The 27075-nt window shown below is 37.3% G+C and overlaps 1 protein-coding gene across 1 annotated transcript; it reads right to left on the bottom strand.

Annotated features, from left to right (window-relative positions):
• Nucleotides 1–6698: 6698 nt before the first annotated feature.
• Nucleotides 6699–26144, bottom strand: LOC124961546 (transport and Golgi organization protein 1 homolog). Its single transcript, XM_047520222.1, is given in 25 exon segments — nucleotides 6699–7527; nucleotides 8529–8700; nucleotides 10092–10163; nucleotides 10288–10342; nucleotides 10344–10365; nucleotides 10468–10536; nucleotides 11324–11461; nucleotides 11629–11729; nucleotides 11849–11916; nucleotides 11994–12029; nucleotides 12143–12203; nucleotides 13083–13184; nucleotides 17285–17423; nucleotides 17597–17687; nucleotides 17776–17831; nucleotides 18765–18840; nucleotides 18941–19063; nucleotides 19731–19835; nucleotides 20016–20087; nucleotides 21087–21197; nucleotides 21287–21364; nucleotides 21557–21645; nucleotides 22390–22411; nucleotides 24945–25090; nucleotides 25818–26144. Coding segments are annotated over 25 exon segments (2430 nt in total). The 5' UTR covers nucleotides 25915–26144; the 3' UTR covers nucleotides 6699–7198.
• Between the last annotated feature and the right edge of the window lie 931 nt (nucleotides 26145–27075).

The following is a 27075-nucleotide window of genomic DNA, read 5'->3' as shown; positions in this document are numbered from 1 at the left end:
CAGAATACATTTAACACACACACACACAAAAATGAAGTGGAGAAAAATATTTATAGCCTACTATTTTTATATTAGAAAGTGAGAAAAGATAAATCTATTTCTTAAATTGGAGTTAAAATTGACATGCAATAAATTATGTGTATTTAAAGTGTGGACTTTGGGGCTGGGGAGATAGCTCAGTTCGTAAAGTGCTTGCCTTGCAATCACAGGGCCCTGGGTTCGATCTCCAGCACCGCAAAATAAATAAATAAATAGATAAATAAATAAATAAATACAATAAAGTGTGGACTTAGAAAAATTTTTACATGAAATTGTGAAACCATCATGATAACCAAGATAATAAATAAATCTCTTTCCTCCAAAAGTCTTTTCATCCTCTAGGTAATTCCAACCTCTATCCTTGGTCACCCTACCTTCTTGCCCCCCACATTCCCACCCTGCCCACGAACAAAATGTCTATCTTAATAACTGTTTTGTATTCCTAATGTTTTCTGTGCATGGAAGAATATATTCTGTGTTCTCTGGCTTCTCTTATTCAACATAATTTAAAATTAATCTATGTCACTTTATCAATAATAGTTCCTCTCTTTGTATTTCTGAGTAGCATTTCATTATATGTATATACCACAATATGTCTATCACCTATTGATGGACCTTTGGATATTTTCCAGTTTTGGTCTTTTATCAATAAAATGGTCAAAAACATTGATAGACAATTTCTTCTAGTGCTATGTAACATCTTCTCTTTGGAGAAGAATGGCTGGAAGTCACTGACTTATTAAGGACATGGTACCCATCTGGGTTTTTGTACATGTATATTTAATACAGGATCATACAGAAGTAGGTCACATGATTATGTACATTGACTTGAAGAAAGTCAAATCAATGATTTCTTAAAACATAGAATTGGCAATTGTATTATCCAATGATGTGTTTCAATATTATTTGATGGTAAAGTTTCATTGTCTTTTATGACATAATGGGAACATTCCTTTCATACTACAGAGTTAAGGGAAGCAAGCTCCTTAATAAATACCCCAGGTTCCCTTAAGAACATAATAACTACATTCAGGTACAGAATCATTTTTTTCTTTCATTAAGATGCTTTGGGTTGAAAGATAGTATGAGTGGCTATTAGTTTGTAAGAATATGAGAAAGGAGAAGCTGGGTATGGTGACACATTCCTATGATTCCAGCAACTCTGAAGACTGAGACAAGAGAATTCCCGAGTTTGAGGACAGCTTCAGCAACTTAGCAAGCCCCTGCCTCAAAGTAGAAAATAAGAAGGGCTGATGATGTGGCTCAATGGTAAAGTGCTCCTGAGTTCAATCACCATTACCAGAAACAAAAGAAAAAGAATATGGGAAAGGACAAAAGCAAATTTTTAAAGCAGGTTACACTTGCAAATTGCACAATTCTTAGGATTAAATGCTTCTGGTTGCCTTTTGCCAAATGGATTACCAGTGTTTTCCAAAAAGAATTTAGAATTTTTTTTTATCACCTGAGATTGTTTCTGAAAATTTCCTTCTCTGCAGGAAGCTTCTCTGCATCTTCAGCTTCTAACAACATTTGATATTTTACTTCTCAGATCTGGTGCTGTGGTCCTCCTTTGTTCCACCATTCGTAGACCTACCTTTCAGGGTTTCCTTCAGGACAGTGGTTCTCAGGTGGCACCCAGGGCAGCAGTGGCAAAAGCACCCCCAACAGGGTGGACAATTTATTTGTTGGACTTGGGGACAGAACTGTGTAAATTTCTCAGTGTCCCTTGATTATTGAGGAGGGGTGGAACCGGCTTGCTGTTAGACCTTCCCTTCCTAAGCACCATCTTTATACAGAATTATGCAATTGTAGGATAAAATGGAAATAGTGACTTGAGCACTGAAGGGGGTGTTGGGAAACAGGTATCAGTTTAAACTTGAACCAGCATGTGATTAATAAAAACATCCCCCAAAATTGACTTTTGTATTTTCTTTCAGGAGGAAAAGAAATGATGCAAGTTACAATTTTTTTTTAATTTCTTAGGGACTCTTAAATTAGACTCTTAGATTAGACTCTTAGATTAGACTCTTAAGTCTAATCCAGGTGCTTGTTGAAACCATTTCTATACGTATTGCTAATTCTTCAGTATCTTGTTTTCTCTTGTGGTGCTAAATATTTATATTCTTCAGTCATGTAAGATTCCACCTGTGTACAGAACTGAATTACGTTCTTGAGTCAGTTGAGCTCAGGAAGTTTTGCAATAAATCATAGGTATAGATATATAGGCAAATGTCACTCAGACACAGTAGAAGAGTTTGGGGTGATAGCCACAATACGTTATGAACAATCATGTCATCAGACTGTGTTTGGCACAGGTTACTTTGTGAAATTATGCAAACCTTTGCTTCTTCATATGCTTGTGGTGATCAGAGAAAAGTGACAAATAAAAATTGTATGGTCTCTGGCTTATGTAGTTTGCTTTAATTCCTTAGGTGCAGCTATCTTCTTGGAATTCAAACACTATGAGCCAAAAAAAAAAGGTTTACCAGCACCCAGTGTTTTTCTTTCATGGAGATGGATGAGATTAAACCTGGGCCAATTGTACTAGAAGTGTAAGTGATACACATATAGGATTCACACTGTGTTAATGGTTACTAGTGCATGTTACTTCTTAGTCCCTCTTATCCAGAATGTGACATTGGAATACATCAATCATCAAAGTACTTTAAACAATGATCTTTCTATTGTTCTTGCAGATACAAGAAACCCACTGACTTTAAAAGTAAGAAATTGCAGGTACTGACTTAGAAACCACTTTACCTTCATCTTCATCAAACTTTGCACAAAAGGAATGATTCTGACATGTTTAACCTGAAACTAGTGTAAATTTTAACATTCAGTAGAAACATCATAGCTTGTGTAGCATATTGACTCTTCATGAGGCAGGAAGTGGGTCATATCATAGGCCACTGAGTCCGTTGCAAAGCTGTACCAGAGAACTAAATCCAGCATCACACTGTCATAAAAGACTCCTTTGGATACAGGTTTATTGTACATTTTGAAACATGTTTTTGCTTTCCTATTACTTGTGCAATTAATAGTGTTTTCCAATTTACCACTGTTCCTATTCTGCTTCCTGGAAAAGTACTGCTGTGGTAGGTTTGCTCATTTTCAAACTTAATACAGCAATAAGAATGAGCTAGAACTTACACATTTGCTCACTTTTGCTCCAATATGCTCTTTCATTTGAATTAACTTCAAACTTTGAATTGGGTAGCAGGGTACCAGATAATGCTTTGAAGAGAATTGGACCACTTATGGTCTGTCTTATAGGCTGTTCCCTACAGGTGACCTAAATTCACCCTGATCTGATAGTTCCACTTAGAAATAGTATGCCTTGGCCAGATCAGTATCCCAAATGGGAGTGTTCCCCAGGTTGTAGCTGTGATGTTTTCCAGATAACCATATTGTTTTCCTGAAAGTGAACACAATTTTAGTCATGTTGATTAGTTGTTCTTCTATGTCACATTGCTATTCTTTCCAATAATGATTTTTGGGTTAACATTGAAACCATGTCAGAATAATTGCAAATTTTTTCATGGGTTTATGTCTTCTAAATTATGTCATCTAAAATAAGTGGGTTAGATGCAATTGTGATACTGCAGGAATGACTGCTGTTTTTCTGACAGATTGTGAAACCTTAAAACCTGCATACCTCATCTTTAAAGTGATGAGTATGCAAAATATGGAAAGATATTCTATTTTGCTTAACATAGGTTGATAGATTTGCCATTTATTTCCTATTTAGATCTATTGACATTCCTCCATATGAAATTATGCAGGTCATTAGCCTATTATAATTGGATTATTTGCATTCCTTTTGACTTCTTGATGAGACAGAAATAAAACTTTCATAGTACGCGAGTTAGATATTTGATACACAGTACATTAAGATTTGTGAGGGGCTTTAGTGGGCTACATGTAACACCCACATATTTTAACATTCACTCTTACTGAACAATGCATAAGGGGAATGCAGTGTCGATACTTGGTCTATTTTTCAACTAATATAAACCCTAGTCATACCAGCCAATGTTTGCTTTTTAAAACAAGTAACAGTTGTTTTAGCCGTGCACTTCAAGAGATCTAGTCTTTATTTTCAGTTGTCTACTAGGTCAATTCTGTTTACTAAGTGAATGTTAATAAAAACTCTATGAGCCTGAAGGAATTCTCAACCAAATTTAGCCTTGTCACTCATCTTGGCTGGGTTAATTTCAAATGCTAAAATAATTCCATCTACAATACTTCTAGGAAATGAAGAGTTTGCCTTAATAAAATGTTCATTCAACTAAAACTCTGGAGTTGTCAAATCTCCAGACTGTAAACTTCTCAAGGGACAAGAACGCCATCTTCTCCATGTCATCTAGACTTTCCAAGGTGCTTGGCAGCACTCTGTACCCTGTGGAGTACTCAGTACCTTTTTGTTTGATGTTGCTGAGGAGATCTACAAAATACTCCCTTCAAACCTACTATTAAAATGTAGCAAAACTGAAAAATTGTTCTTTCTCTTTTCTCATAGACCATAACACATGTATATGAGAGTAATAATTTATATGAAGAAGCATCTAGCATCCTTCACATAAGCATGGTTTAAATGAACGAATATATTTCTTCAGAATTAAAGAAGTTTAAATTGAACATTATGAATAGCTTAGTTTTAATTCAGGCCTGCATGAAATGACAAAACAAACAAAAACAAGTGATTGTCTTGAATCAGATCACACAAAACACTCCATATCTCCCAAGTTATTTAAATTCACTTTCCATTGGGGGGGTAAAATGAGCTGCTGAATAATAACTATAACTGCAGTCATAATACTTTCAGGCTAAAACACTACTGCTTCACCAATGAAATAATCTTAGCAACTACACCCAGAAACAATGAGTAGAAGAGGAGTTCTGAAACACATCACTTTTGAGACAGAAAAGTTTGATTGAATCAAGGGACAGTATTCTCTACACCATCTGTATATGGGCAGCTACTTTGGGCTTTGCTACAGAAGTGCTATACTCAGATGGATGTAAGGGGAGGCAACTATGGGTGGGTTCAGAACTACTCAGATAAACTACATAGAATTCTTTCCATCTTACTAACTGAATAAATACCAAAAAAAAAAAAAAAGGCTTTAAAGGTAAAAATACTATTGTTATTGTTTTGAATAAAAAAATAAATTTACCTTTCCTGTTTGATTATCTTCCTACCTGGTTTCACCTTTATTTAAATGTGATTTTTAAATTAGAAGTTACATTAGCCCTGTACAGTGGCACACACTTGTAATCCCAGGGACTCTGGATGTTGAGACAAGAAGATCATGAGTTCAAAGCCAGACTGAGCTAAAGCAAGGCCCTAAACAACTCAGTGAGACCCTGTCCAAATAAAATACAAAATGGGGCTGGGGATGTGACTCAGTGTTTGAAAACCAGAGTTCAATCCCCAGTACCAAAATAAATTAGAAATTATATTAGCTGCAGCATTGCCTTATGTCCTTAGGAGGTTAAGAGATACGCTCAAAATTGGTATTGGTGACTTCAATTTTATTTTTACATGGTTACAAATGGCATATGCTATTACATGGAGTTTTCCTATTATATACAGCTGCTTCTGTTCTTGTTATTAAATGGAAGTCATGTAGATTGAATTCCTCCTGGAGGACTCATGAATTCCTGTTGTATTCTGAGTTATCTTCTTTCAGGGATTCTGTCTTTCTAAACTACTGTCTTCAGTAGTTTTAGGATAAAGAGATTTTGTTTCACACTGATGTTTTTGCTCCCTTTTCAGAATACTCTTAGTGAATTCAACAGAACAATGACATGTCATGCTCTAGGTTTCAATAATCCTATTACTTCCTAGGACTTAAAAGAATGGAAGAATGTAGCCTTGCAGTAAACAAAAGTACCAGCCTTTTACAATGTTAATTTCATCTAAATCTTTAAATGTGCTGTAAAAGTGACTATAATTGATAGTATAGCTCTGGAGAACTAGTTCTTAGAAGCATCATTTCAAAGATAGTAGTTACAGGTTCAGGACTTTAAATATGGTACAATTCCAGATTCTGAGACTTAATTGAGTTTTCAGTAAAAGTAGCAGTGTTCAAATATTCATTGTAAAATAGTATCTAACAAAAAAAGGATTTAATTCAGCCCATAGTTGCTGATTGAAGACAAGTCAGAAGCCTTAGAGTTTCCATCATTCTTTCTCATAGGATTATATTATTGTAATTTTTTTGGTCATATTTCATGAAAATCAGTGGCAAGGTATGGGAAGAAGAGACTGTACATTTTAAAAAAGAAATGCCCTTATTTTTTATAGACATGACGTATCACTTTTATTTTGCTGGTATACACCCTTAAGGCAATAATGGCAAATGCAATAGAACTTCAGGTAGAACAATCCCTGCTGCTAATGTAAACTCATCCTCAGATAGGCAGTGAGGGTTGGAAAAAAGCACATGAATGTGCTATAAATAGAACCACAGACTTCTCAGGAGTAAAAGAAATCCCTTGTAGAGTCCACAGGTGAACAAGGGCCAGCTTCCTTAACAGTGAGCAACAGGGAGTTTGCTGCCAGGTCACACTGTCTTCACTTCTGACTCTGAGTTTACATGCTTTCCAAATGACACAAGCTTCATGACAATCCAATGAATCAACAGACACTTGAGGAATATTAATAAACAATTTTTTATTTACTACCAACACATAGAACTTCAGCAACAAGGGAAATATGTTTAGGAAATAAGTTGAGTGAACATTTGTACCATAACAATCTGGGACCAGATATTAAGACAGAAACATGAAGCTTATGAACAACCATTGCTTTCTATCAACTGGACTGCACTCAAAATAGGATAATGGAAATACATGTTCTTAAAGCATTTCCACAAGAAATGTTCATATTTTATGACATTCTAAATCATTTAGCAATTATATATGCTACATTAACTAAAACACAGGTATTCCTTATTGCACACTTCAAAGTTGGAAGGCTACATTAGCTTAAGTGGTGATCATTAATTAAAAGGGGAATGATACTTTAGAATTTTTTGGCTCAAAAATGCAGACTGCCAAGGCAGCTTACTTCTAAAAATAAACCCTTAAGACTTTTGGATTTCAAAGCCAATAATCCCTTTACACAATGAAGAGTGCACAGTCCACATTCTGACTAAGTGTCAGAGGTCATGGTTACAGGCTGTTTTAAAGCCTGCGAACAGTCCTGGCTACTGCTCTGAGAGGCAGATGAAGGCTCATCTCTAGAGCCTGAAGGTGTTAAGTCTCTTGCAGCAGGTGATGGTGAGTAGTCTTGGGGACCATGGTTTGGGGGTGGTATTCGGGTACCAGGAATGACATACTCTCTTGGACCAAATGAACCTAAAGGTCTAAGTGGTGGGGGTCCTGGTAAAAATTCCCGAGGGTCAAGAGGCAGATCCCGTTTTCCAGGTGGAACGCCTGGTGCATATTCTCTTAAGCGTACTGGTGGATGCACACCAGGACCTGGAAAATAAAAAGGAAGTTATGTAAATACCCACAAATGTATAAATGAGGATGATTTCACAGTATGTTAATATAGTTTCTCATCATTTCTCCCAAGTCTAGAAAATCAAGTGGTGACATCCTGCCTTGACAGGAGAGGCAAAGTGAGCTTGAACAAATTTAGTTTATAGCCTATGGCCAACCAGCCATGAAGCAACATATGCAGGATTTAAGCATGGCTCTACTTAGCTCCAGGCTTGTCATTTTTGTATCCCCACCATATGATGGCAGAATTATTTCTATCTCAAAAGACCTCCATTTTTATTTAGAAGTACTATATACCATGACAAGAGGATAGATTATGAAATAAGAACTTCATTGCATCAAAGAAATTTTGATAAAAGGAAATGCCACTGTCTACTACTGTATCAATTAAAAATTCATGGTGTATTTCAGCATGGACCTTATACATGCCATCAGAATCAAGGTGCATGCCCTCCTGGAAAAGGCCTTCCACAGTCACCTAATTCAACTCAGCAACATTTATGAGGTCAGTGTTAAATCCTCCTTAACACTTCTCTCTGAATTTTCTCAAGGTGAGAAGGGTTTGACATTTCCTTTTCTATATTCTGTAACCTATTGCTTATGCTTCTATCATGGGTGGTTACGACTTCATGTTGTAGGCTTTACATATCTGTGACACTGTCCGTCTCATCCACCTTTCCATCCATTGCAGTACATAGCAACTGATTTCCAACAAACATCTGCACAAGTAATTTTTCTGGTTTTCCTCTACACAGCCGCTTTCCTTGTCTATGAGAGAGAGCTACTGCCTATCTAGGTATAAGATTATTTAGTGCCTGCCTTATGTGCCCCAAGAAACTGGAGGAAAAGCTAAAATGTACTAAGTCACCTTTGTTCCTGCACTGTAAAGCCCAGAGATAGCAACTGGTTTACCAAGGAATAGAAAGAAAAGATGAATATGATTTACAGGTCAATCAGTAGTGTTCAGATCATCATACCAAATGGTGGAGGTCCAAAAGGCCCACCGAGGTGAAGTGGCCAAGGAAGTGGCCCAGGAAGTGGCCGAGGTGGTGGTCCATATCGAACAGGTGGTGGTAGGGGCCCTCCCACAGGGGAGCCCATCAGAGATACCCCTGGGAAATGAGGGGGACCTTTGGTAGCCATATTAACCTGTGATTTAAGATTTGAGAGCAGTTAGTTTCAAAATTCCTGTATATTAAGACAAAGTACCAACAAGATAAACGCCGAAATCCAGGACAGGCACCTGTCCAGAGAGCACCATCAGTGCAACAAAACTCTACCACTCCCACACGTTCCCATTGGCAGCTGACAGTGGTTAGAAGGATGCCCCAAGAGCGAGCAGTGTGTGTTACTGATTATATCTGCACGGGAAAGGGAAAGGCAAGAAGACTGGCAGAAAGGTATTAACAGGTGATTTCTGACCAGTACGTCATGCTCTATACACTACAGCCGATTTCAAAGGGAGCCCCTCCCCAAACACAGCTCTTTCATCACAATAGCTCAAGACTTGCATATTAAGAAGGTACAGAACATAATGAAAACTCCATTCTCTATGCATGTAATAATAGCTATTGTTCAGAGCATCTTTGGCAAATCTTTCATATATCAGTCAAATTCCCAGAACTTTTAGTGTCTTATTTTAACTAAGTGGGAACTGAGGCAAATTTGCTGAAGGTCTCAGTGCATGTAAAAGGCCTGGCTTGAACTCAATCCCAGGTTTGCCTCTAAGCTATGCTCCTCCCACCTCTACTCCTCTCTATCAAAGGGTCTCTACACTCTTTAAAGTCTTCAACTGAGAAGGGGTTTGGGGTCTTATGTAAGGTGCCCTTAGATAAAAAGATTTCTCAAAAAATGTATATTCCTGGTATAGACATACAACAAATCGCAAGTATTTTCCAACACGATACTATATACACAAATTAGAAAGACAAAGCTTTCATATTTACTTTTATTTACAGTACACCATATGAGATAATGACTATTTCCTAGGAGAAGTGGGTTGGAAACTAAGCAATTAAATTTTTATTTTAATACAGAGCAGCAGAAGACCTACCAGATATAACAGCTACACAAGTAACTAAAGAATGCACTCATGTGAACAAATGAGTTTACTGCTTGGGAATAGCTCAACAGGTCATTTCACATTATCATTATTCACTGAAACATTATTTCACTTCCAGAAAATCTGTTACCCATCTAATTTAAATCACTCAAAATCAGGTTTGCCTCCTACTGTACAAATGGAGGAACTCCTAAACAGCATACTCCCAAGGATAATAATGATGAATTATGTAATGTATAATGAATTCACTTTGCCTTAGAACATTCAACACAAAGTACAATGTGAAGTTGGAGTGATGACTTTTCACATTCTGAAGTTAATGATGGTTACACACACTTCAGCAACACTCCCAAGTTAAGGAGAAAAGTAAGCTCAGTACTGCATGCAGTTTAAGGGAAACAAGGTCAATGTCATGCTCCTCATATCCTTCCCAGAAATACACAGAACCCCGTTCAGTCCTCAACCTCTAAGTACTTACTGCTGTTAGATGCTCATCCAAAGAAGTAACTGAGGGAACTGAGGGGGCCTCAGGTTCTTGGGGAATGGTTTGCTTTTCAAAAAACAAATGTGGTAGCACAAATAGAACACAAACAGGGATGATGTAAAGAGCAAGTGCTGTAGGAAAGCTAATGTTCCTGCATGACCTCATGATTCACAATGCCTGCAGAATTTACCTTGCCCTCATCCTTCACCTTGGCTGGAGAAGAGCTCTTGGAGCTGCTGTTCACAGGGAGCTGGACCACGTCCCAGATCTGTTTGAAGTCAGAGAATGAATTTAGAATCATTCCAACGCGAAAAGAATAAATATCCTGCATCCACAATCCTAGAGTCTTTGAAATGACTTGGCCCCTTACCAGAGACAAAGCGTTTCCCAGATGCTTCAGAAGACCATCGAGGATGAGGAAAAGGTCCATCCATTGACCCTTGGGAAAGAAAGAACAGAGACCTTGCATGTAATTTGCAGAAGATAGAAACCAATTGTGGGCAGGTCAGGGTTCAACAATAACTAGAAAGCAACATTAAAGACTGGTTGCCCAATATATAAGTCACAATTTATGGAGAGACTTAAGTAAGTAAAAAAAGAAATGCCTTGGACTGAAAGACCAGCAGGAAGCCCTGCACATTAAAAGTACTGGTCCTGAACTTCAAGCTATAGACTTGAAGTATGTAGGCTGGCTTTTCTTCACTGTTTATAACCTGACTTCCAATCTTACCAATACTACAGACATTTAAAATTGGAAATAAGACTCAGTATTTCACATTATTATAATGAAAATGGAAATATAATGCTGCATAGAGTTTTTTTATTTTTTATTTTTTGCAGTGCAGGGGATTGAACCCAGGGCCTTGTGCTTGCAAAGTGAGCACTCTACCAACTGAGCTATCTCCCCAGCCCTGCATAGAGTTTTAAGGCTACTTTTAGAATATTTGAAAAAGGAAGATGATAAAGAGTTAATTTAAACATAAAGGCTTACACTTCACAGTGTAAAATTGTAAAGAAAAAAAATAATACAGGGACCTCCAGGAATAAAAAGTTGTCTATTGTACAGCAGATTTTACAGCACACTATTTATCCAATAAGACAAAATAAGAAATTTTCTTCCATATATGTACAGGCCCACATTCTATAATGTTTTCAATAGAATACTCAAAAGGGGGGGAAAAAACCCGTTGAAACAGTTTATTGCAAAGCAACATGTGAATGCTCACCAAATTCACTTCTACCCATATCTCTTCCATTCAGAGTAGCAGAGACAAGTCTCCCAGCTGACTCTGCTGTCAGTGGAGGGGAACGTTCTCCAGCACTCACAGGAGACTGGCCAAAAGACCCATTCTTGCTCAGTGGACCTAAGGACAACAATGCCTTGTTCCCACTTAAAAGCAGCCTTTACATGGTCTGCCCTTTAGCAAGTCATTCAGATTATTTCATAACCATTACACACAGAAATAAAAAGTAATTTACATACACTCTGCACCAAGAAATAGTCTACCTCCCCTTACAAAGTGCCCCCTACCTCTCTGTGAAGGGTATTGTGTCTTTGCTCTTCCCGCCATTGGTTTTAGAATCACAGGTTCATCTTGCCGCATTGCCATCTTTTGGGTCATTTCCAATAATCTTGAATATTGAGAAAGAATGGACTTCAATGTGAAACAGTAATCTACTCCTTCTTAGATACCATCTAGCATAGTCTTAAAACACTATAAAACATACAGGAAGGTATCAAAATCACATACTTGTGTCTCAAATTAGCAGCTTCCCTTCTCTCTTCAGCTATAGCTCTTTCTGCAGCATGAGCTTTGAGCTATTAGAGAAAGAAATATTCAAATTCAGAGGCAATAGGCTATACACAAAATAAGAAAAGGGGGGAAAAAGACTTACCCAGTTATCATGAGCTTTCTTCTCATGAGTGGCAATCTGAAGAAGACAACACATTAAAAAAAATGTTTAGGGACTCATTATACTAGTCTATAATGGTCTGTATTAGATATCAAAAAATTCTGCAACTACAGAACAGTATTAATCACTACCTGATTCTTAAATGAGCGCTCTGCTTTCTGTATTTCTTCCTCCATTGCTTCAATTCTGCACCTAAAAATTATACTTGGTTTTATTAGTCAAAACAATTGAATAAAGTCTGAAACAATCTGACCATGTTCCCTTTACTCTGTCAGCTATACTTTTAAAGACTTCATCATACATAAAAAACACACTTTATCTAGTTATACCAATCATGTGAGATCAAAATTAACATTACACCCAGGTGCAATGACACACACCTGTAATCCCAGTGACTTGGGAGACTGAGGCAGGAGGATCACAAGTTTGAGGCCAGCCTCACAAATTTAGTGAGAATATATGCAACTCCGACCCTGTCTCAAAGTAAAGAAAGGTCTGGAGATATAACTCAGTGGTAAAGCGTCCCTCGTTCCAATCCCCAGGATCAACAAAAAAAAATAAAAAAAAATAAAGAAAAATAAACATATAAAACCTAATACTATCTAATTGCTTTCTAACTTAACTGCAAGAGATTCTGAATTGATAAATTATAATTTCCTTAACTATTCATCAATGTGTTCTCAAATAATTTTGCTAGGCATATCTTCTTCCTTAAAACTTTTCTTTTTTAAAATTTTATCCATAGAGATTTCACAGCTCTATCAAATGGCACATTAATGGTTTTAAAACACTGCATAGCAAAGTGCTTTCTTAAAGAATTACTCCAACATACAAAACCCTCAGAACTGTTTGCATGAACCAAGTTCCCATATGGTCTTGACAGCATTTGGGTATAAGTCAATTTTTGTTAATATTTTTCATTTCTTCAATTGAAATTTATTTTTCTTCTGTGTGAATTGAATGTATTCATATCCTCTCATTACTTATACTTCTGTGCTCTTTTCTTCTACATCATGTCAAATCAGATTCAAAAGAAAGCTAACACTAGAGTTCATTAGACATTGAACTCACTTGTAAGTTTTAACTTCCTGTGCAGCCAAAACTGCCTTTTCATCTGCAGCTGACAGCCGCTGTGCTCTTTCTTGTCTCTCATACTCTTGTTGACTCAGTTTCCTAAAAATAAAACCAGTTTTCAAGTCAAACTTTCTCTTTTCCCCTAGCAGTGTGTGTGACTGCTCTATTCAAATGTCACCTCCCACCCTTCTCTAAAATGCTTAGGATTATAAAATAGGAAGCAATTCAAACCTGCAATTTAGGAAATCAAAACTGGTAAATCATTTACATTTTCTAACTTCTGCTCTTAATTCTCTAATTACCAGTAAATAAAACAAATGTAAAAACAATATGTGCCCCAAGGGCAAGTCTCCTAGGCTCAAGATGATGAAAACTCACTTTACTTCTAAGTGGAAAGTCAGGACTGATCAACCTTACACAAACATATCAGGATAGAGCAGGGGAGAATTCTTTGTCATTTCTGCCATAGCTAAGTACATCTTTGTCATGCAGGAATTTGTTTCCCAATCCAAAACTGTTACCAAGATAGAGTCAGTCAGAGAGAAAGCTTTTCTGAACTAACCATACAATTAACCACAGAACATTTTCACACTTTAGACACCAATTTCAAAAGAATTGTGATTAAGCAAAAAGGCAAATCTGAGTTGTGACAATGTCTATCAACCAGAAAAAAAATCCAAACTGACCCATGATCAGGATATTATCTACTGACAACAAGTTTTAACTTTGATCATGAAAATCAAGACATTCATCTACTATAACAAAGGTAGACACATTTAACGGTTTAAAAAATACTTTCTGCTATCCTTACACTGCTTTAGCCATAGTTCCAATTCAAAAGATAAGTAACTTGTAACTTAATTTTCCATGAATCAGAAGGAAAATTAGAAGAATTAGAGTAACCAAATAGAAAAGGGGGTTATGTAGTCTTTTATAAGTGCTCATTTAATTCTTCAGCAAATATTTTGAGTGTCTGTAATATACTAGTTACCTTGTAAAATGCTGAAGAAGAAAGGAGCTCACTGTTTAAGGTATAAATGATGACTCAGCTGGGATTGTGGCTCAGTGCTGAAGTGCTTGCCTAGCATGTGTGAGGTATTGGACTCGATTGTCAGCACCACATATAGAGAAATGAATGAAATAAAGGTCCGTCGACATTTTAAAGGGAAACAAATATAAATGATGACTAAAGGAATATAATAACTTCCCCCTGACTCTGCCTTAAGAAGGAATGTGGAAAATACTGAGTCTTCAGGAAGAGGAGAGAGAATTTTGTTTCCAATGATCAATGAACTAGCCTGAGAGTACTAAGAACAACCAAATCACCTTGAGAAGAATACACAGAATGTGTTTGAAGGGATCAGAGTTGATAAGGCAGGGAAGATATGTGTATGTGGCCAAGATCCATTAGAAAAAGGAATCTCAGACACACAATTAAGGCTGGCATTAAGGAATCGCTGTGACTTTACATAGTCCGGGAAGTAAAATCAAGATTATGAATTTCATCAAAGGAATAAAAACTCCAAAACTAAGAAATAGTTGGATGTGGTGGCCTATCTATAATCCTAAATACTCGAGAGGCAGAGGCAGAAGGATCAGATTAAGATAGCTTGGGACACACAGTGAAACCCTGTCCCTTATGACAAGAGCAAGGAAGCGGGGAACATAGCCAATGGTAGAGCACACGCTCAACGTTCTGGTTTGAGCTTGTGGTACCCACAAACAAAACAAAAACCTGAAAAAGACTGGGGTTGTGGTTCAGTGCTAGAGTGCTTGCCTCACACATGTGGGACACTGGGTTCCATCCAAAACACCACATGAAATAAATAAACAAAATCAAGGTATTGTGTCCATCTAAACTACAACAGTAGTTTTTTAAAAACCTGAAATATAGTAACTGAAATTAATAACTCATTAATGAATGATTTTAGGAGCAGACGTGAGAAGTAAAGTAAATCTTAGCACTTTTAACTAGGTCAGAAGTAAATATCGAAAATGAAGCAAATTCAGAATGTGGGAGGCAGGGGAAATCAACTTCTAACATGTTTTACTGAAATTAGAAGAGAGAATGAGGTAAAATTAACATTTAGAAAAAGACTCCAAAATTCAAGAGATGGTTAATGGCCCTGAGTCGAACAAATGCAAGAGGTAAGGGGGTGTGGGGAGGACTACACCTAGGCACTGCCTGATACAACAGTTAAAAAGCCAGAGAGAAATGACTACAGAAACTAGGGCAGGGGTGAGACATTTACAAAGGAAACAACAATGATAATGGACTCCTTAAAGAAAAATTTTAAAACAAGATAATTAATTGGCTATCTTGAAAAGTGCTAAACTAAGTAACAGTCAAAATTCGGCAACCAGAAGAAAGATCCTTTAAAAATGGAAACTGGTTTTAACTCTAAGCAGGAAGCTTAGAATGTCCACCTACTATAATAGAGATTATAAAAGTAGCAATATTTAATGGATAAAAATGCTCATCTCTGTTTATCCTTATACTACGCTCTGATAGACACTTCAAACCTATCACTAAAGGACAATGTTCGAACAGAAAAAAAGTAATTTCAAAGGAGAGACCAACAATGTAGGATGAAGAACTACAGAAACTGTAAATATGTGTATAAATTGAATGAATGGTGAATGAACGTCTTGTGGAGTTTGCAGTACATGAAGTACTCACATCCATTACCACGACAGTATCTAATCTAATCTGGGGACTACTTAAAGCACAGAAATAAAGAAATCATTTAATCTATGTCAGGTTTCCATGAAGTTCAGGATATACAGCATGGCCTTTAAATTATAAGAAGATGAATATAACAATCTGTGATTACACCAAGCTTACACAGGGGATAAGCAAAACAATTAAAAATATTTAAACTATTCAAAAGATACAAGAAAGAAAAAACAGGTCATGAAATAGAAAGCTAATTCTTCAAAGCTTCAGGCACATATTGACACGGATGGACTAGAATTTTAGAAAGTCCACTCAAGCGGTTGTAAAGAAAATTAATCCAAATTTGAAAGAAGTTATAAAAAGATGCAGGATAAAGACAGGTGATTAGTTAGGTAGTAACAGAAAAGATGACCCAGGCATGAGCTAACAGTGCCTGGGGATGAGGAACAGAGTACAAACCACAGAGCGGGACTGAATGGATTTTGCAGGAATTGAAGAAAAGTGTGCTACATTCGACTGCATCACAAAGAAAATCAACTGCCATTTAGGTCATTCAGATTACTAGTAGGGACAGAGAAAAAAAGGTGTTCTTTAAAAAAAACAAGTGATGAAACAAGAAATGTTTCTCTGAAGTCGGCCAAGCATTTAGAACAAAATTTTGAGATTCTAAACAGGTTGCTTGGAGAGAAAGAATTAGAAAAGTTAAGGGTAAGGATTCAATGTTTAATGGCATTAGGCAGTAGAAGTCAAAAACGCCTAAAAAGAGTTAGGTCTGTAAGGTCTGTCTTTGCTTCACAAGACAAAGACTGCTATATATATGACGAAGAATAAAATATAGTAGCAAATACAAAATCTGACACAAACAACCTGTTATTAGAGAATTCAAATATTTTTGTGGATAAAAACTTCAAATGAACTGCCAAATTATATCTTTACAAAGAAAACTAGCTCAGTGACAAGTATATTTCAGAAGATTAATATATAAATAAATACTAAAAACGAGCACTTCTGTAATCAGAACTGCTAAGGTCCTCGTCACAGTTCAATTGTTTAGTGTGAACAGCTGAGATATTCGAGTTCAAAACTTACTTCACTAATACCTTCAGTAAGTAAATTTTATTCCTTTCAGAAGTTTTTATTCTGAAAAATGCCATCCAAATCACTCAGAATTTTAAAGGTCAACAGTTAGAGATATAAGTACAAAACATATTAGAATTACATGACTGATCACAATGAAAGGAAACTGAAACAATGGTCGGATCAGAGGAAGCATCTGGATCTTCAAAAGACAGGTATTTCCACATCAGTAACTGTTAGTACCAGTTAGCCACTCCCACTTCATATGAATCTGACAATCGGTTAGATGGAAAGAACAATGCCAGTAATGGCACACAAACCATAAAGGAAAAAAAAAATCTCTATTAATTACAACTGGAAGAAACTGTAAATATTCTTTCAAAAAGATAAAATTATGTGTACGAGGTCACAGAGTGATAGCAATAACAAACAATGAAAACCTTACCTGTGCAGAGCCATCTCCTCCTGCTGGTATAGTTCATTTAAAATGTCCACTTTCTGACTCAGAGTTTTGCACTCATCTTGCAGCCCAGCTTTAGCGGATTGGAGTGAATTGCGGTCATCTTCTAATTTCTTTATTTGGTCTGTTAAAAGATAAAACAACTGATCTCTATATGTGTATGAGGACTTGAGAACTTGTTTGAGGGGGCAGTGCTGAGAAAAATGAGAAGCAAAAGAGTAAAAAGCCATTCCTTATCTTTCCATAAGATTTTGAGGCTTCCCAGCATATGGCAATTTCATCTCCAGAAGAACCCACCTTCTAGGTTACACTTTGCAGACATCGAGGCTCTTAGCTTCAGTTGTAAACGTTTTAGATCCTCTTCAACTAGTGATATTGCAGTTTGTGTCTAAAAATTACAGAAGGGAGACATACTCTTAAAAGTGAGGCACAGGAAGCATTCACAGGCACTATGGGACTCTCACAAAGAACTATACCCGAGAGACGTCCATCAGCTGCTTAATTCGAGTTTTCACCTTCACACTCTGGTCACCTGAAAAACAAAAGATGTTAACTGCTTTTCATTTCCTTGCTTTTTAACTCTACATTCTCCCAACATCCCCAAACTAATAATAATCACGTTCAAACACTGAAAGGAAAAAATCAATTGAACCATTGAACGACTGAGTCAACTGAATAAATTCATTGACTCTTAAGAGAATTGCAAGCTTAGATTTAAGGAAAAAAATGAATTCCTAGTTTGTGCAATAAAATGCTATCTGTGCTACTCTTGTAAGATAAAAGTCTTACTTCTCTCACAGATCTGTCTCCACCTGGAGAAGTAAGGGCCTTATTTAGAAAGATTCAATCCTCTAGTTTATCCTTCAATCTACCAACAGGTGTGGTGTAAAACACTCTATGCAAGCTATATCCAACTTGGGAGAGAACATCTGGAAATATTTTCCACATCAGTAAACACTGCTACTCCTCCCTCTACCTTCCTTATAGCCTCTAGCCTCTGTTCTCACAGTCTTAGTTTAAGGCTCCAACCACCTCACTACTCTTAAAACTGCCATGGGCCTTAACACCACAGAGCCATAGAGATGATGAGTATCAAAATCAAATATCACCTGCATAAAGTTGAGAAACAAGTGTCTCTTACTGTACAATGTTCAATACTCAGAGGTTGAAGACATGACTATTGCTCTGCACTGTACTTACCTAGTTCTCAATGGGAACTTCACATGCCTATTCTTCACAGGCCTATTGCTACACTACACCCCAGCAACCCACCTCTGCCAATGCAACAGACATTTCTACAGATCCAGGGAGATGCACCTACAATTCTGCACAGAGCTTAAGAAGAAATTCAGTCAGCTGAGAAGTGGCATCTGTCTACTTAAAGACAGGAAAGCAAACAAGAATTCAAACTCCCTGAGACCAATCTTACCTCCTACTTCTCCATTGGCTAGTTCATCTGACTCACCTCCTCCTTCATTTTGACCCTCACATTCCGATTCAAGCTCTATCCGATTCAGCTGTGTAATATAATTAGTCAAAGCCTAGAAAAGAAGTAAAAGGTTGGAAGAGTCTCTCAATTTTAATTCGGAAGCTTTCAGGAGAATTCCTGAGACCAAGCATGTATTTGGAGAATAAACTTACATTAATAATATCATCTTTGTGAGTAACAGCTACTTCTATATCTCTCTGGGACTTCTCAAATGATTTTATTTGCTCACTGAGCTCAGCATGTGATTCACTCCAGTCTTGGATTTCCTGCTGCAACTGAAAAGTCAAAACATGTGAATTCCTATGGGTTAGGGTGGGGTTTTGCCCTGGAGACATCAGGACCACAAGATTTAGACAGGGAAATAGAAAGCCATACCTCCTTGGTAGCCTGTCACTAAGGGTTGAGACTTCAGTTAAGGAGAGATAAGAGTGGCCCCAACCCTCAGAGCTGCAGTAAGAACGTCAGAGCTGTCAAGGAAGTTGACCCTGTTGATTGCATACTCCAGAAAATTGCTGCCAATTCAAATCACTTCCTTCCAGTAAGAATGGATGGGCATATGTCACTGGCTCCTGAATTCAGACTCCTTATCATATCATATAAACTTCCCTTGGCCCGTGAAGAAGTAACTACTCAAAAAAGGGTTATAAAATACTTAATTTTCTGCTTGAAGAAGTTTCTTTGAGGCTATCAAGTTAATAACTGATTGATGTTTGATAAGAAAAGACCAACACTCTAAGGACTGAAATAAGCTGTAAGGAATAGAAAATTCCAAACACATGGAGAACGCATATATGCACTCCATTTGGGGAGAAAGGTTTAAATTTGCACATCTTAGAAAAGGTCTTGCATGAATAATTCCTTACCTTAGAAACAAATCCAAGACACAAGATAATAATATCACTTTCCTAGCTTACATTATGTATGACATCAATTTTTCTTTACCTGCTCTTTCTTCTTCTTAAGCCTAGCATTTTCTTCCTGAACCCGATGGCATTCGCACTTCACCTTGTATTCACTAAGCTTAGCTTCATTAAGAGCAATTTGAACCTAATGCAAAACACCACAGTTAGTGAATTTATTCCTCAGAAAAAAACAAAGTTACACTTTCCCAAACCAGACATCATGTAGTTCTCATTTGTTGCACATTTTAGCACACCTTAAATTTTCGGTCTTCAACCAAACTAATATGTTGTATTAATATCCTGTAGCAGGTGTTGGCAAGTTTACCTGGGAAAATTCTGAAGCATTCACTGAAATAACAGCCTTTAACTTCTCTACAGAGTTCTTCTTTTCTATTATCTGCCCGGTGAAAATTGAACACAAAATATGCATGAGGATTTCAGTAGAAATACTGATAGAAATATACATATATGCTAAAAAAGATAAACAAGACAAAATGTATTTCAGCCCACCCCCTTACATTTCAGGTAACCAGACAAAAAGGTCAAAGTACAGAAAATGAAAATGAAATAAGGAAATAAAAGTTTTAAACGTACAGAAAATTAGTTACTCTTTTAAGTACACCAGTTCAAATTAGGAATTTTTTTCTAGTGATGGAGAAAAAAGATTTCCCAAGATCATGTTAAAGCTCTCTTGCCTGAAGTAAAAATGAGAGAATCTAAGGGAGAATAGACAAATCTCACATACAGAAGAATTCCAAAAAATTATAAGGATATTTGCTCCTCCAGGTAGTGGAACAGAACTCTTCACTCTTTGCAGTGCCTGGGATTGAATCCTGGGCCTTCTGCATGCTAGGCAAGTGTTCTACCATCAGCTGTATCCTTAGCCCTTAACTCTTCACACTTTCACTATGGACTGTACATAGTAACTTCCAAAGAATAGGCAAGGGATTGGAAGAATCCCAGTGGAGAAATCTGGTGAACACTACCTCAGCTAGGTGATCAAGCTTACCTGGGGGTGGGATATTTCAGAACACTCTCGACTATCTTTGCAACTTTTATGTAATTATAGAACTATCCTAAAGTAAAAAGTTTTAAAAAATAGGATGCTGTAAAACAAAACAATATACAAACACTCTTCGATGGGCAGTAGTTTCTGCATGTTTCAGAGGTCAGAGTAAAGCAATATGAAAATTATCCAGGAATGAGGACACAAATATAAAAATTAATTTGTTGGATCAGTACTGAAAAGTTCCACAAAATGGGCAAAAGTCGATTCAACTTCCCTGACTCCTAATCTGACTTTACTTAACACCACGGGGAAAGTCCAACTGAACCCATTTTACAAAATGGGTTCAAAAGCCAAAGCACACTAACACTTAGCCACCAAAACTCTTACCAAGTCCTCATTGTTGACATTCTGTTCTCTCTCAGATTCTAACATATCATGAAGACTTTTAGCTCTGTCCTCAAGAATCTCATTAGTTTCTTCAAGTAGCTTGATTTTATCCTAGGAAAAAAGATGTCAAGATTAATAGTTACTCATTACATTGACTTATGAGTTTAGAATGTAACTCCCATAAAACAAGGGATTTGTACCTTATATTTCATTGCTGTGTCGGAGAGGACCATATTTTGTTTTTTGGTTTCGTGGATGTGTTTCTTTAATTCCTTGATCTATGTAAAATAAAGCATTCAGAAGTAAAAGATACATGTATAGTCTTACTAAAACTTACTTCCAGGTAAGTGACACCTTCCAGAATGAAACAAACATTTAAAAATGATTTAAAAATATCTCAACTATAAAACAAGTGGAAATGATTCAAGCTAGAAATTCAAGGGGGAAAGAAACTACAAAAATAATTCTACCTTCAGTACATTATTTGACACTTTTTGCACTAGTTCTTCATTTTCTTTCTTCGTATTCTTTAACTTTTCAGAAATTTGCTGTTCAGTAACTAAAAAGGGGGATGGAATCCAGATTATTACAATCAGTAAATGAAATTCAATTAAATCGACTAAAAGCAAAGACATGTTATCTGGCATTATGAGGAAGTACTTCTTTCCATAACGATTAAGCCTTTGAAAAACAATCTACAGTTAATAGCAATAAGGGTGTGAAACACCATTAAAATTTAAGAAAAATATAAGAACGATGATATTTCAATTGAAGCTCATTTCAAACATGGGAAATACACTAAAATGTAGTTTGATATTCCTCATTTCTTTTTTTTTTCTTTCTTCTTCCCCTCACTTCTTAAAATACTTTCTTTTCAGAAAATGGAATCACTTTAAATTTATGTAAATTTTTGGAAAAGAAAAACAAAGTGAAAGCATACTGACTGACAGTACCATTCTTTATCTACTTAAATCAATGATTGAATGTATGATTAAATCATTAGCACAAAATACTGTTCAAATGTACTACATCTGCATTACATCAATATTCAAAGTGAATATGCCCCAATTTAAAACTAATCATTTTCTTCCCACAATTTGTTCCTCCTCATCTCCTATCTCAGTTGGTACCATCAACATCTACTCTATTTTCCAAGTTAGCAACCTAGGAATAGTAAAATTTATAGGAGTTAAAAAAATAATAAACATCAATAATCACTATCTACTTCTAACATATATAAAACACACATCAAACACAAATACAAAGGGTTACTACAAGTTACAGAAGAAGGCTAAAAATTTACCTTGATATATTCTTTCTTTGACCTAAAAGAGAGAGAAATAAATATTAAATTGGATGTCATGCATCTCCTTAAAAAAACAGAATCAAAACCAAATGAGAATATACTAACTGTCTGGTTCTGGATTAAAAAATTAGTAAAGGAGAACAAGAATTTCATTAGCATCTGTCATATAAAAATACTAAGGTATGTATCTTATGCTACAGTGAATATATATCTATTCCAATCTTATGACGTGAGAACTTACCTTTAATAATAGAAATGTCTATATTCATAAAAGTACACTAATGCTTCACTTACTCAAAATTGTTTATTTGATAATTCTAAACAGTCAGGATAAAGTCTAGAAACTGACTGTTCAAAGAACTCTGAGGAAACAAAATTAAAGATCTGCCACTTGTTTATTTTCTTAGATGTCGATAGACCTTTATTTTATTCATCTCTTTATATGTGGTGCTGAGAATTGAACTCAGTGCTTAGCACATGCTAAGCAAGCCCTTCTATCACTGAGCCACAAACCCACCACCGACATGTGCTGCTTTCACTCACCAAAAAAAATCTTAGAACTCCAATTTCAATTGGGCTATTGGCTGAATTTAGAAATAATCTAAGAGGCTACATCACCTATTTCTGAAAACCACTAAAAATAGCAGTAAGAATTCTGAAAAAAAAAAAAAAAAGATTGCTAGAAGAAAATACACAAGCAACAAGAGAAATGACAGTTAACATTTTCTGGAAAGAGCAAAACCTGAATTATTTCCCAAAGATGGCAATGAACTGTCACATAATAAAACCTAAGCAATCATTCTTTTAAAACTTTACTAAATTTCTCTGTAAATTAGCATATATTTCTCTTTACAATGTTATAAATGGTGATGGGATACTCAGATGTATCCACAGATCATCCATGGTATCTTGGTAATACTGTAGACCCTAAAATACCACTTAGAATGATCTTGTTATAGAAAAATACATTCAGAAAACTCCAACATAGAAAGAAATGGACATGTCATTCTCATGTCCTAGGCTTACTAATCAGAGAGTAAGCTTTCACCCAAAATGACAGCAGGGGAAAATGGGAAGTAGCAAAAAGCAGGCATCAAAGGCAGGGACCAAAACTCCAAAGTCAAAGGCTGAGAGTGAGGAGCAGCAGCTAAGACCCAAATGCTACCTAACCTAGTGAAAATAGAAACAGGTGCCAGGGTTCTTGAAAGAACCAAGAGAGAAATAGAAAACCTTTTCATTTTTTCCTTTTCTCTTTACCTTTCTATCCTCATTTTTCCTTTTAGCTAAGAACAAGTTCAAGGAGATGAGATTAGAAAAGTCCTCACAGGAATCTATGCAAAGGATTCTTCTATTTAAGAAGGCATTTCTTTTTAAGTGCTTTTATACTCAATTGTAGAAGGAGAGCAAATTGTATTAACAATGGTATGTCTGATATGATTAAGTAATCAGAAAAGGAATATTAAGATTTGGAGAAATTTGCGGACAATGTTTCTGGCCACTTTAACTATTGAGTTTCCACTGATGGCTTTTCATGCAAAGTTCACTTACCTAAAATAATTTTCCTCCGATTATGTTAAGTAACTATCAGGCAGAATGACTTACAGTACAAACCTACCTATCTTTAAGCATATATACATGTGTACATACACATACATATATGTCCACATACACACATATATAGACAAATTCGGCTCAGAAAAAAAAAAGACTAAGAAACAAAAAATTTAATTATATGTCTCTGGACAACATATAATCTATATAAACAAATATAAAGTTATTTTCTTAACATATGATAGAATGACAAAATCTTGGAAATGCTTATATAAAACACCTGAAAAATTACCTCATCTCCTTTTTATCATTTTGCTATACTCCTCTGCAGCACTTTTTCCTGTGTATGTGTTTATATAACATACAGTTCATCAACATTTAAATCTTAGTTTCTGCTTTTTTCTACTTCACATTAAATTGTGAGCATTTTCTGTGCCTCAAGTCTTTGAAATACATAAAGCTGTCTACTATTCCATTATACGAACATACAAGAACTTAAAAATACCCCTGTAATGGAATAAGTTGTGCTAAGTTTTCAACCTAATACACAGTTCTGCTGAAAACCCTTACCGAAAATCATTAAAGCACAGTTAGTTATTTCTTTAGGATAGACTACCGAACATATTATGCTACATAAAAGGATATTTATATAACTTATCCCATCTTTTATCTCACTTGAAGACTTCTGACACATATGAAACTACTGGAGAGAATGGCTATAAGAATTACCAGTTCTACTCACTGTACCTACCTCATTCTTAATCTTTAGGTTTTGATACAAGAAGCTTATAAATTGACGATTTCTCCTTGAGATTTTTCAGGTTAGCTTGTTTTCTTAAGTCTTTACCAACACAAAGATTACACTAAATTATTTCATAAAGTGAGTGTGACTTCAACCACTAATTTGTGTTTAAGTTAGTAAACTGGAAAGGGGAGGGGCAGTGACTACAGAATACCCCATGCATTTATGTGCTAAGGTAGAAGGAAGTGAATTTACTCACAACAAGAATAGTTCTCCAGAAGAAAATGGCAAATGAAACAATTCCCAAGAAGACACTGAGAAGTACAGGCTTCCACGGCAGTCCATAAAAATCAGGTCCAGGCTGAACATCATTGGGCAATGTGGCAACTAGCTGAAATAGACAGGTTAGAAGCAATGAGAAACTTTACATTCATAACAAAACAGTCACAAAGAATCATCATGGCAGTTCCAAAACCACCACCATCATCTGAGAACTACCTCATCAAAATTCTCCAATAGCTTCTTTGAGAGACAGGATCCTGGCAGTGTCATATTTCTTGTTTGCCCGCAGTGTTTAAATACTTGAAATTGAGCATCTATTTCCATTTGGAATAGGCCCTGCCGACATCATATTGTCTAACACCTGGCTAGAATCCCTCCCTATGATACTTCTCTCACAGACAACCCGGTCTGTATGAGTAAAAAAAATTACAAAGACAAAAACTTAAGTATATGAGGAATCTAACTTCCTTCTATGAAAGTCCATGTCTAACTCTAAATGTGCGCTCAAAGCGAGCGTATCAAACACCAGCCTTCGCTCCTCTACTCCACACCGCCCTCCTCAAGTGTCCAGAGGACTCTCATTCTGGCCCCACCTCCCAACAGTCTCCGGAGGGACAAGACCTACTGTGACGTCAGCTGCGTTTGGGAACCTAGCGAGGGGCTTGCCACCTCTCAGTACTGCGTGACAAAGTGCAATGAGGAGAGCGTCCAGTGCACTCACCGGCTCGCTTAGCAATACAGCTCGGTGCTGCCTGCCCGGGCCTGACACGCTCCATTTCCCCGTCGCCGTCAGTCAGTGCAGCCACTCCGCTCACCACTCAGCCACCCGCCGGCCACAGCGGGGTCCCTCCTACGAGGGCTGCGTAGAGCACCGTTAGGGGTCCCAGAAACTCGGGGTCCCCGGGAGAAGCGGCGACAGAAGGCACGGCGGCAGGTACTGAGTCCATTGTGCACGGACAGCTGAGCGGAGACGATGCTTCCCTGCGGAACCGCACAGGACTCAGACCTCTTCCGCCGTTTCCTACTTGCGAAGGATGCAGCACGGGGGGCGGGTACTGGGAATGACCCTCGCCTTCCCGCGCCGCTGGCGCTTCCGGTCCTACGCCTGCAAATCACATCATGAGCCAGTGCGGCGGGGCGGACCCCAGTGCGCTGAGCTTGTGGCGAGGCAGGGAGAGGAGGGACGGGGAGGGGAGGGGCGGGGAGGCTCGGAAGGGGAGGGACCGGGAGCGGAGGGGCGGGGCGGGAGGGGAAGAGAGGGGAGGGGAGGGAGCGGGAAGAACCAACTGCGGATTCGGGCGGGGGAGAGCGCCAGCAGAGCCCAACTGAAGAGTGCAAGTCAAGGGACACGGAGAGGAAAGAGGATCGCCTGCCCCCGGAACTGGGAGGGGACACACGGTTTAGAGGGCCCATAACGTAGCTAGGAATCTAACAGTAGGGGATTATGGTCGGGGACTAGGAAAAAGTAGAAAGTCAGGCCTCCCGGGCCCTCCCAGAGCAGAACTCTTTTGTCACAATGTGCTGAGACACCAGGTACCTGCCCCAAAGGTCCAGACTGGAGGAGAGGCCTCTCCTGCTCCCTTGGTAAGGACCACTGCTCAGAGTGGGCGTTCCTTTCCTGCTCACTCCATTCCTCTGCTGATTCTTCCCTAACCCACCTCTACTTCTGAATGACACTACTTTTTAAAAGTTTCACCCTATCGTGTCATTATCACCCCTACGCCAATGGATTCATTCCTGGATTCCACATTTTAAGGTTGAATGACTTGTGGAAAAGATTAGGATCATGAATAGCCTGGAAAGCACGTGCTAAAAGTTTAAGAAACTGGGGATATTTAACTTGGCGAGGGAATGAATATATGTGGATTTTTAAAAATATGTCAAGTTGAATACAGTCGTCTCAAAAGGACAGTCAAACAAGAAGAGGCAGGAAAGCAATGAAAAATAAGAGCAATGGAGCTGGAAGGAGGAGGGGAAGGCAAACTCTATAATGAAAACTTGTACCATCATCCACGCCCAAGAATATATACAGGTTGTGGGACAGAACAGACCATCCAGAAAGAGACGCGACTGCACTGGATATTTGGGATACAATAAAATTCAGTTGG

The sequence above is a fragment of the Sciurus carolinensis genome, chromosome 12, assembly GCF_902686445.1.
Source record: "Sciurus carolinensis chromosome 12, mSciCar1.2, whole genome shotgun sequence".
Lineage (NCBI taxonomy): Eukaryota > Metazoa > Chordata > Mammalia > Rodentia > Sciuridae > Sciurus > Sciurus carolinensis.
This window is presented reverse-complemented; position numbering and strand designations above follow the sequence as displayed.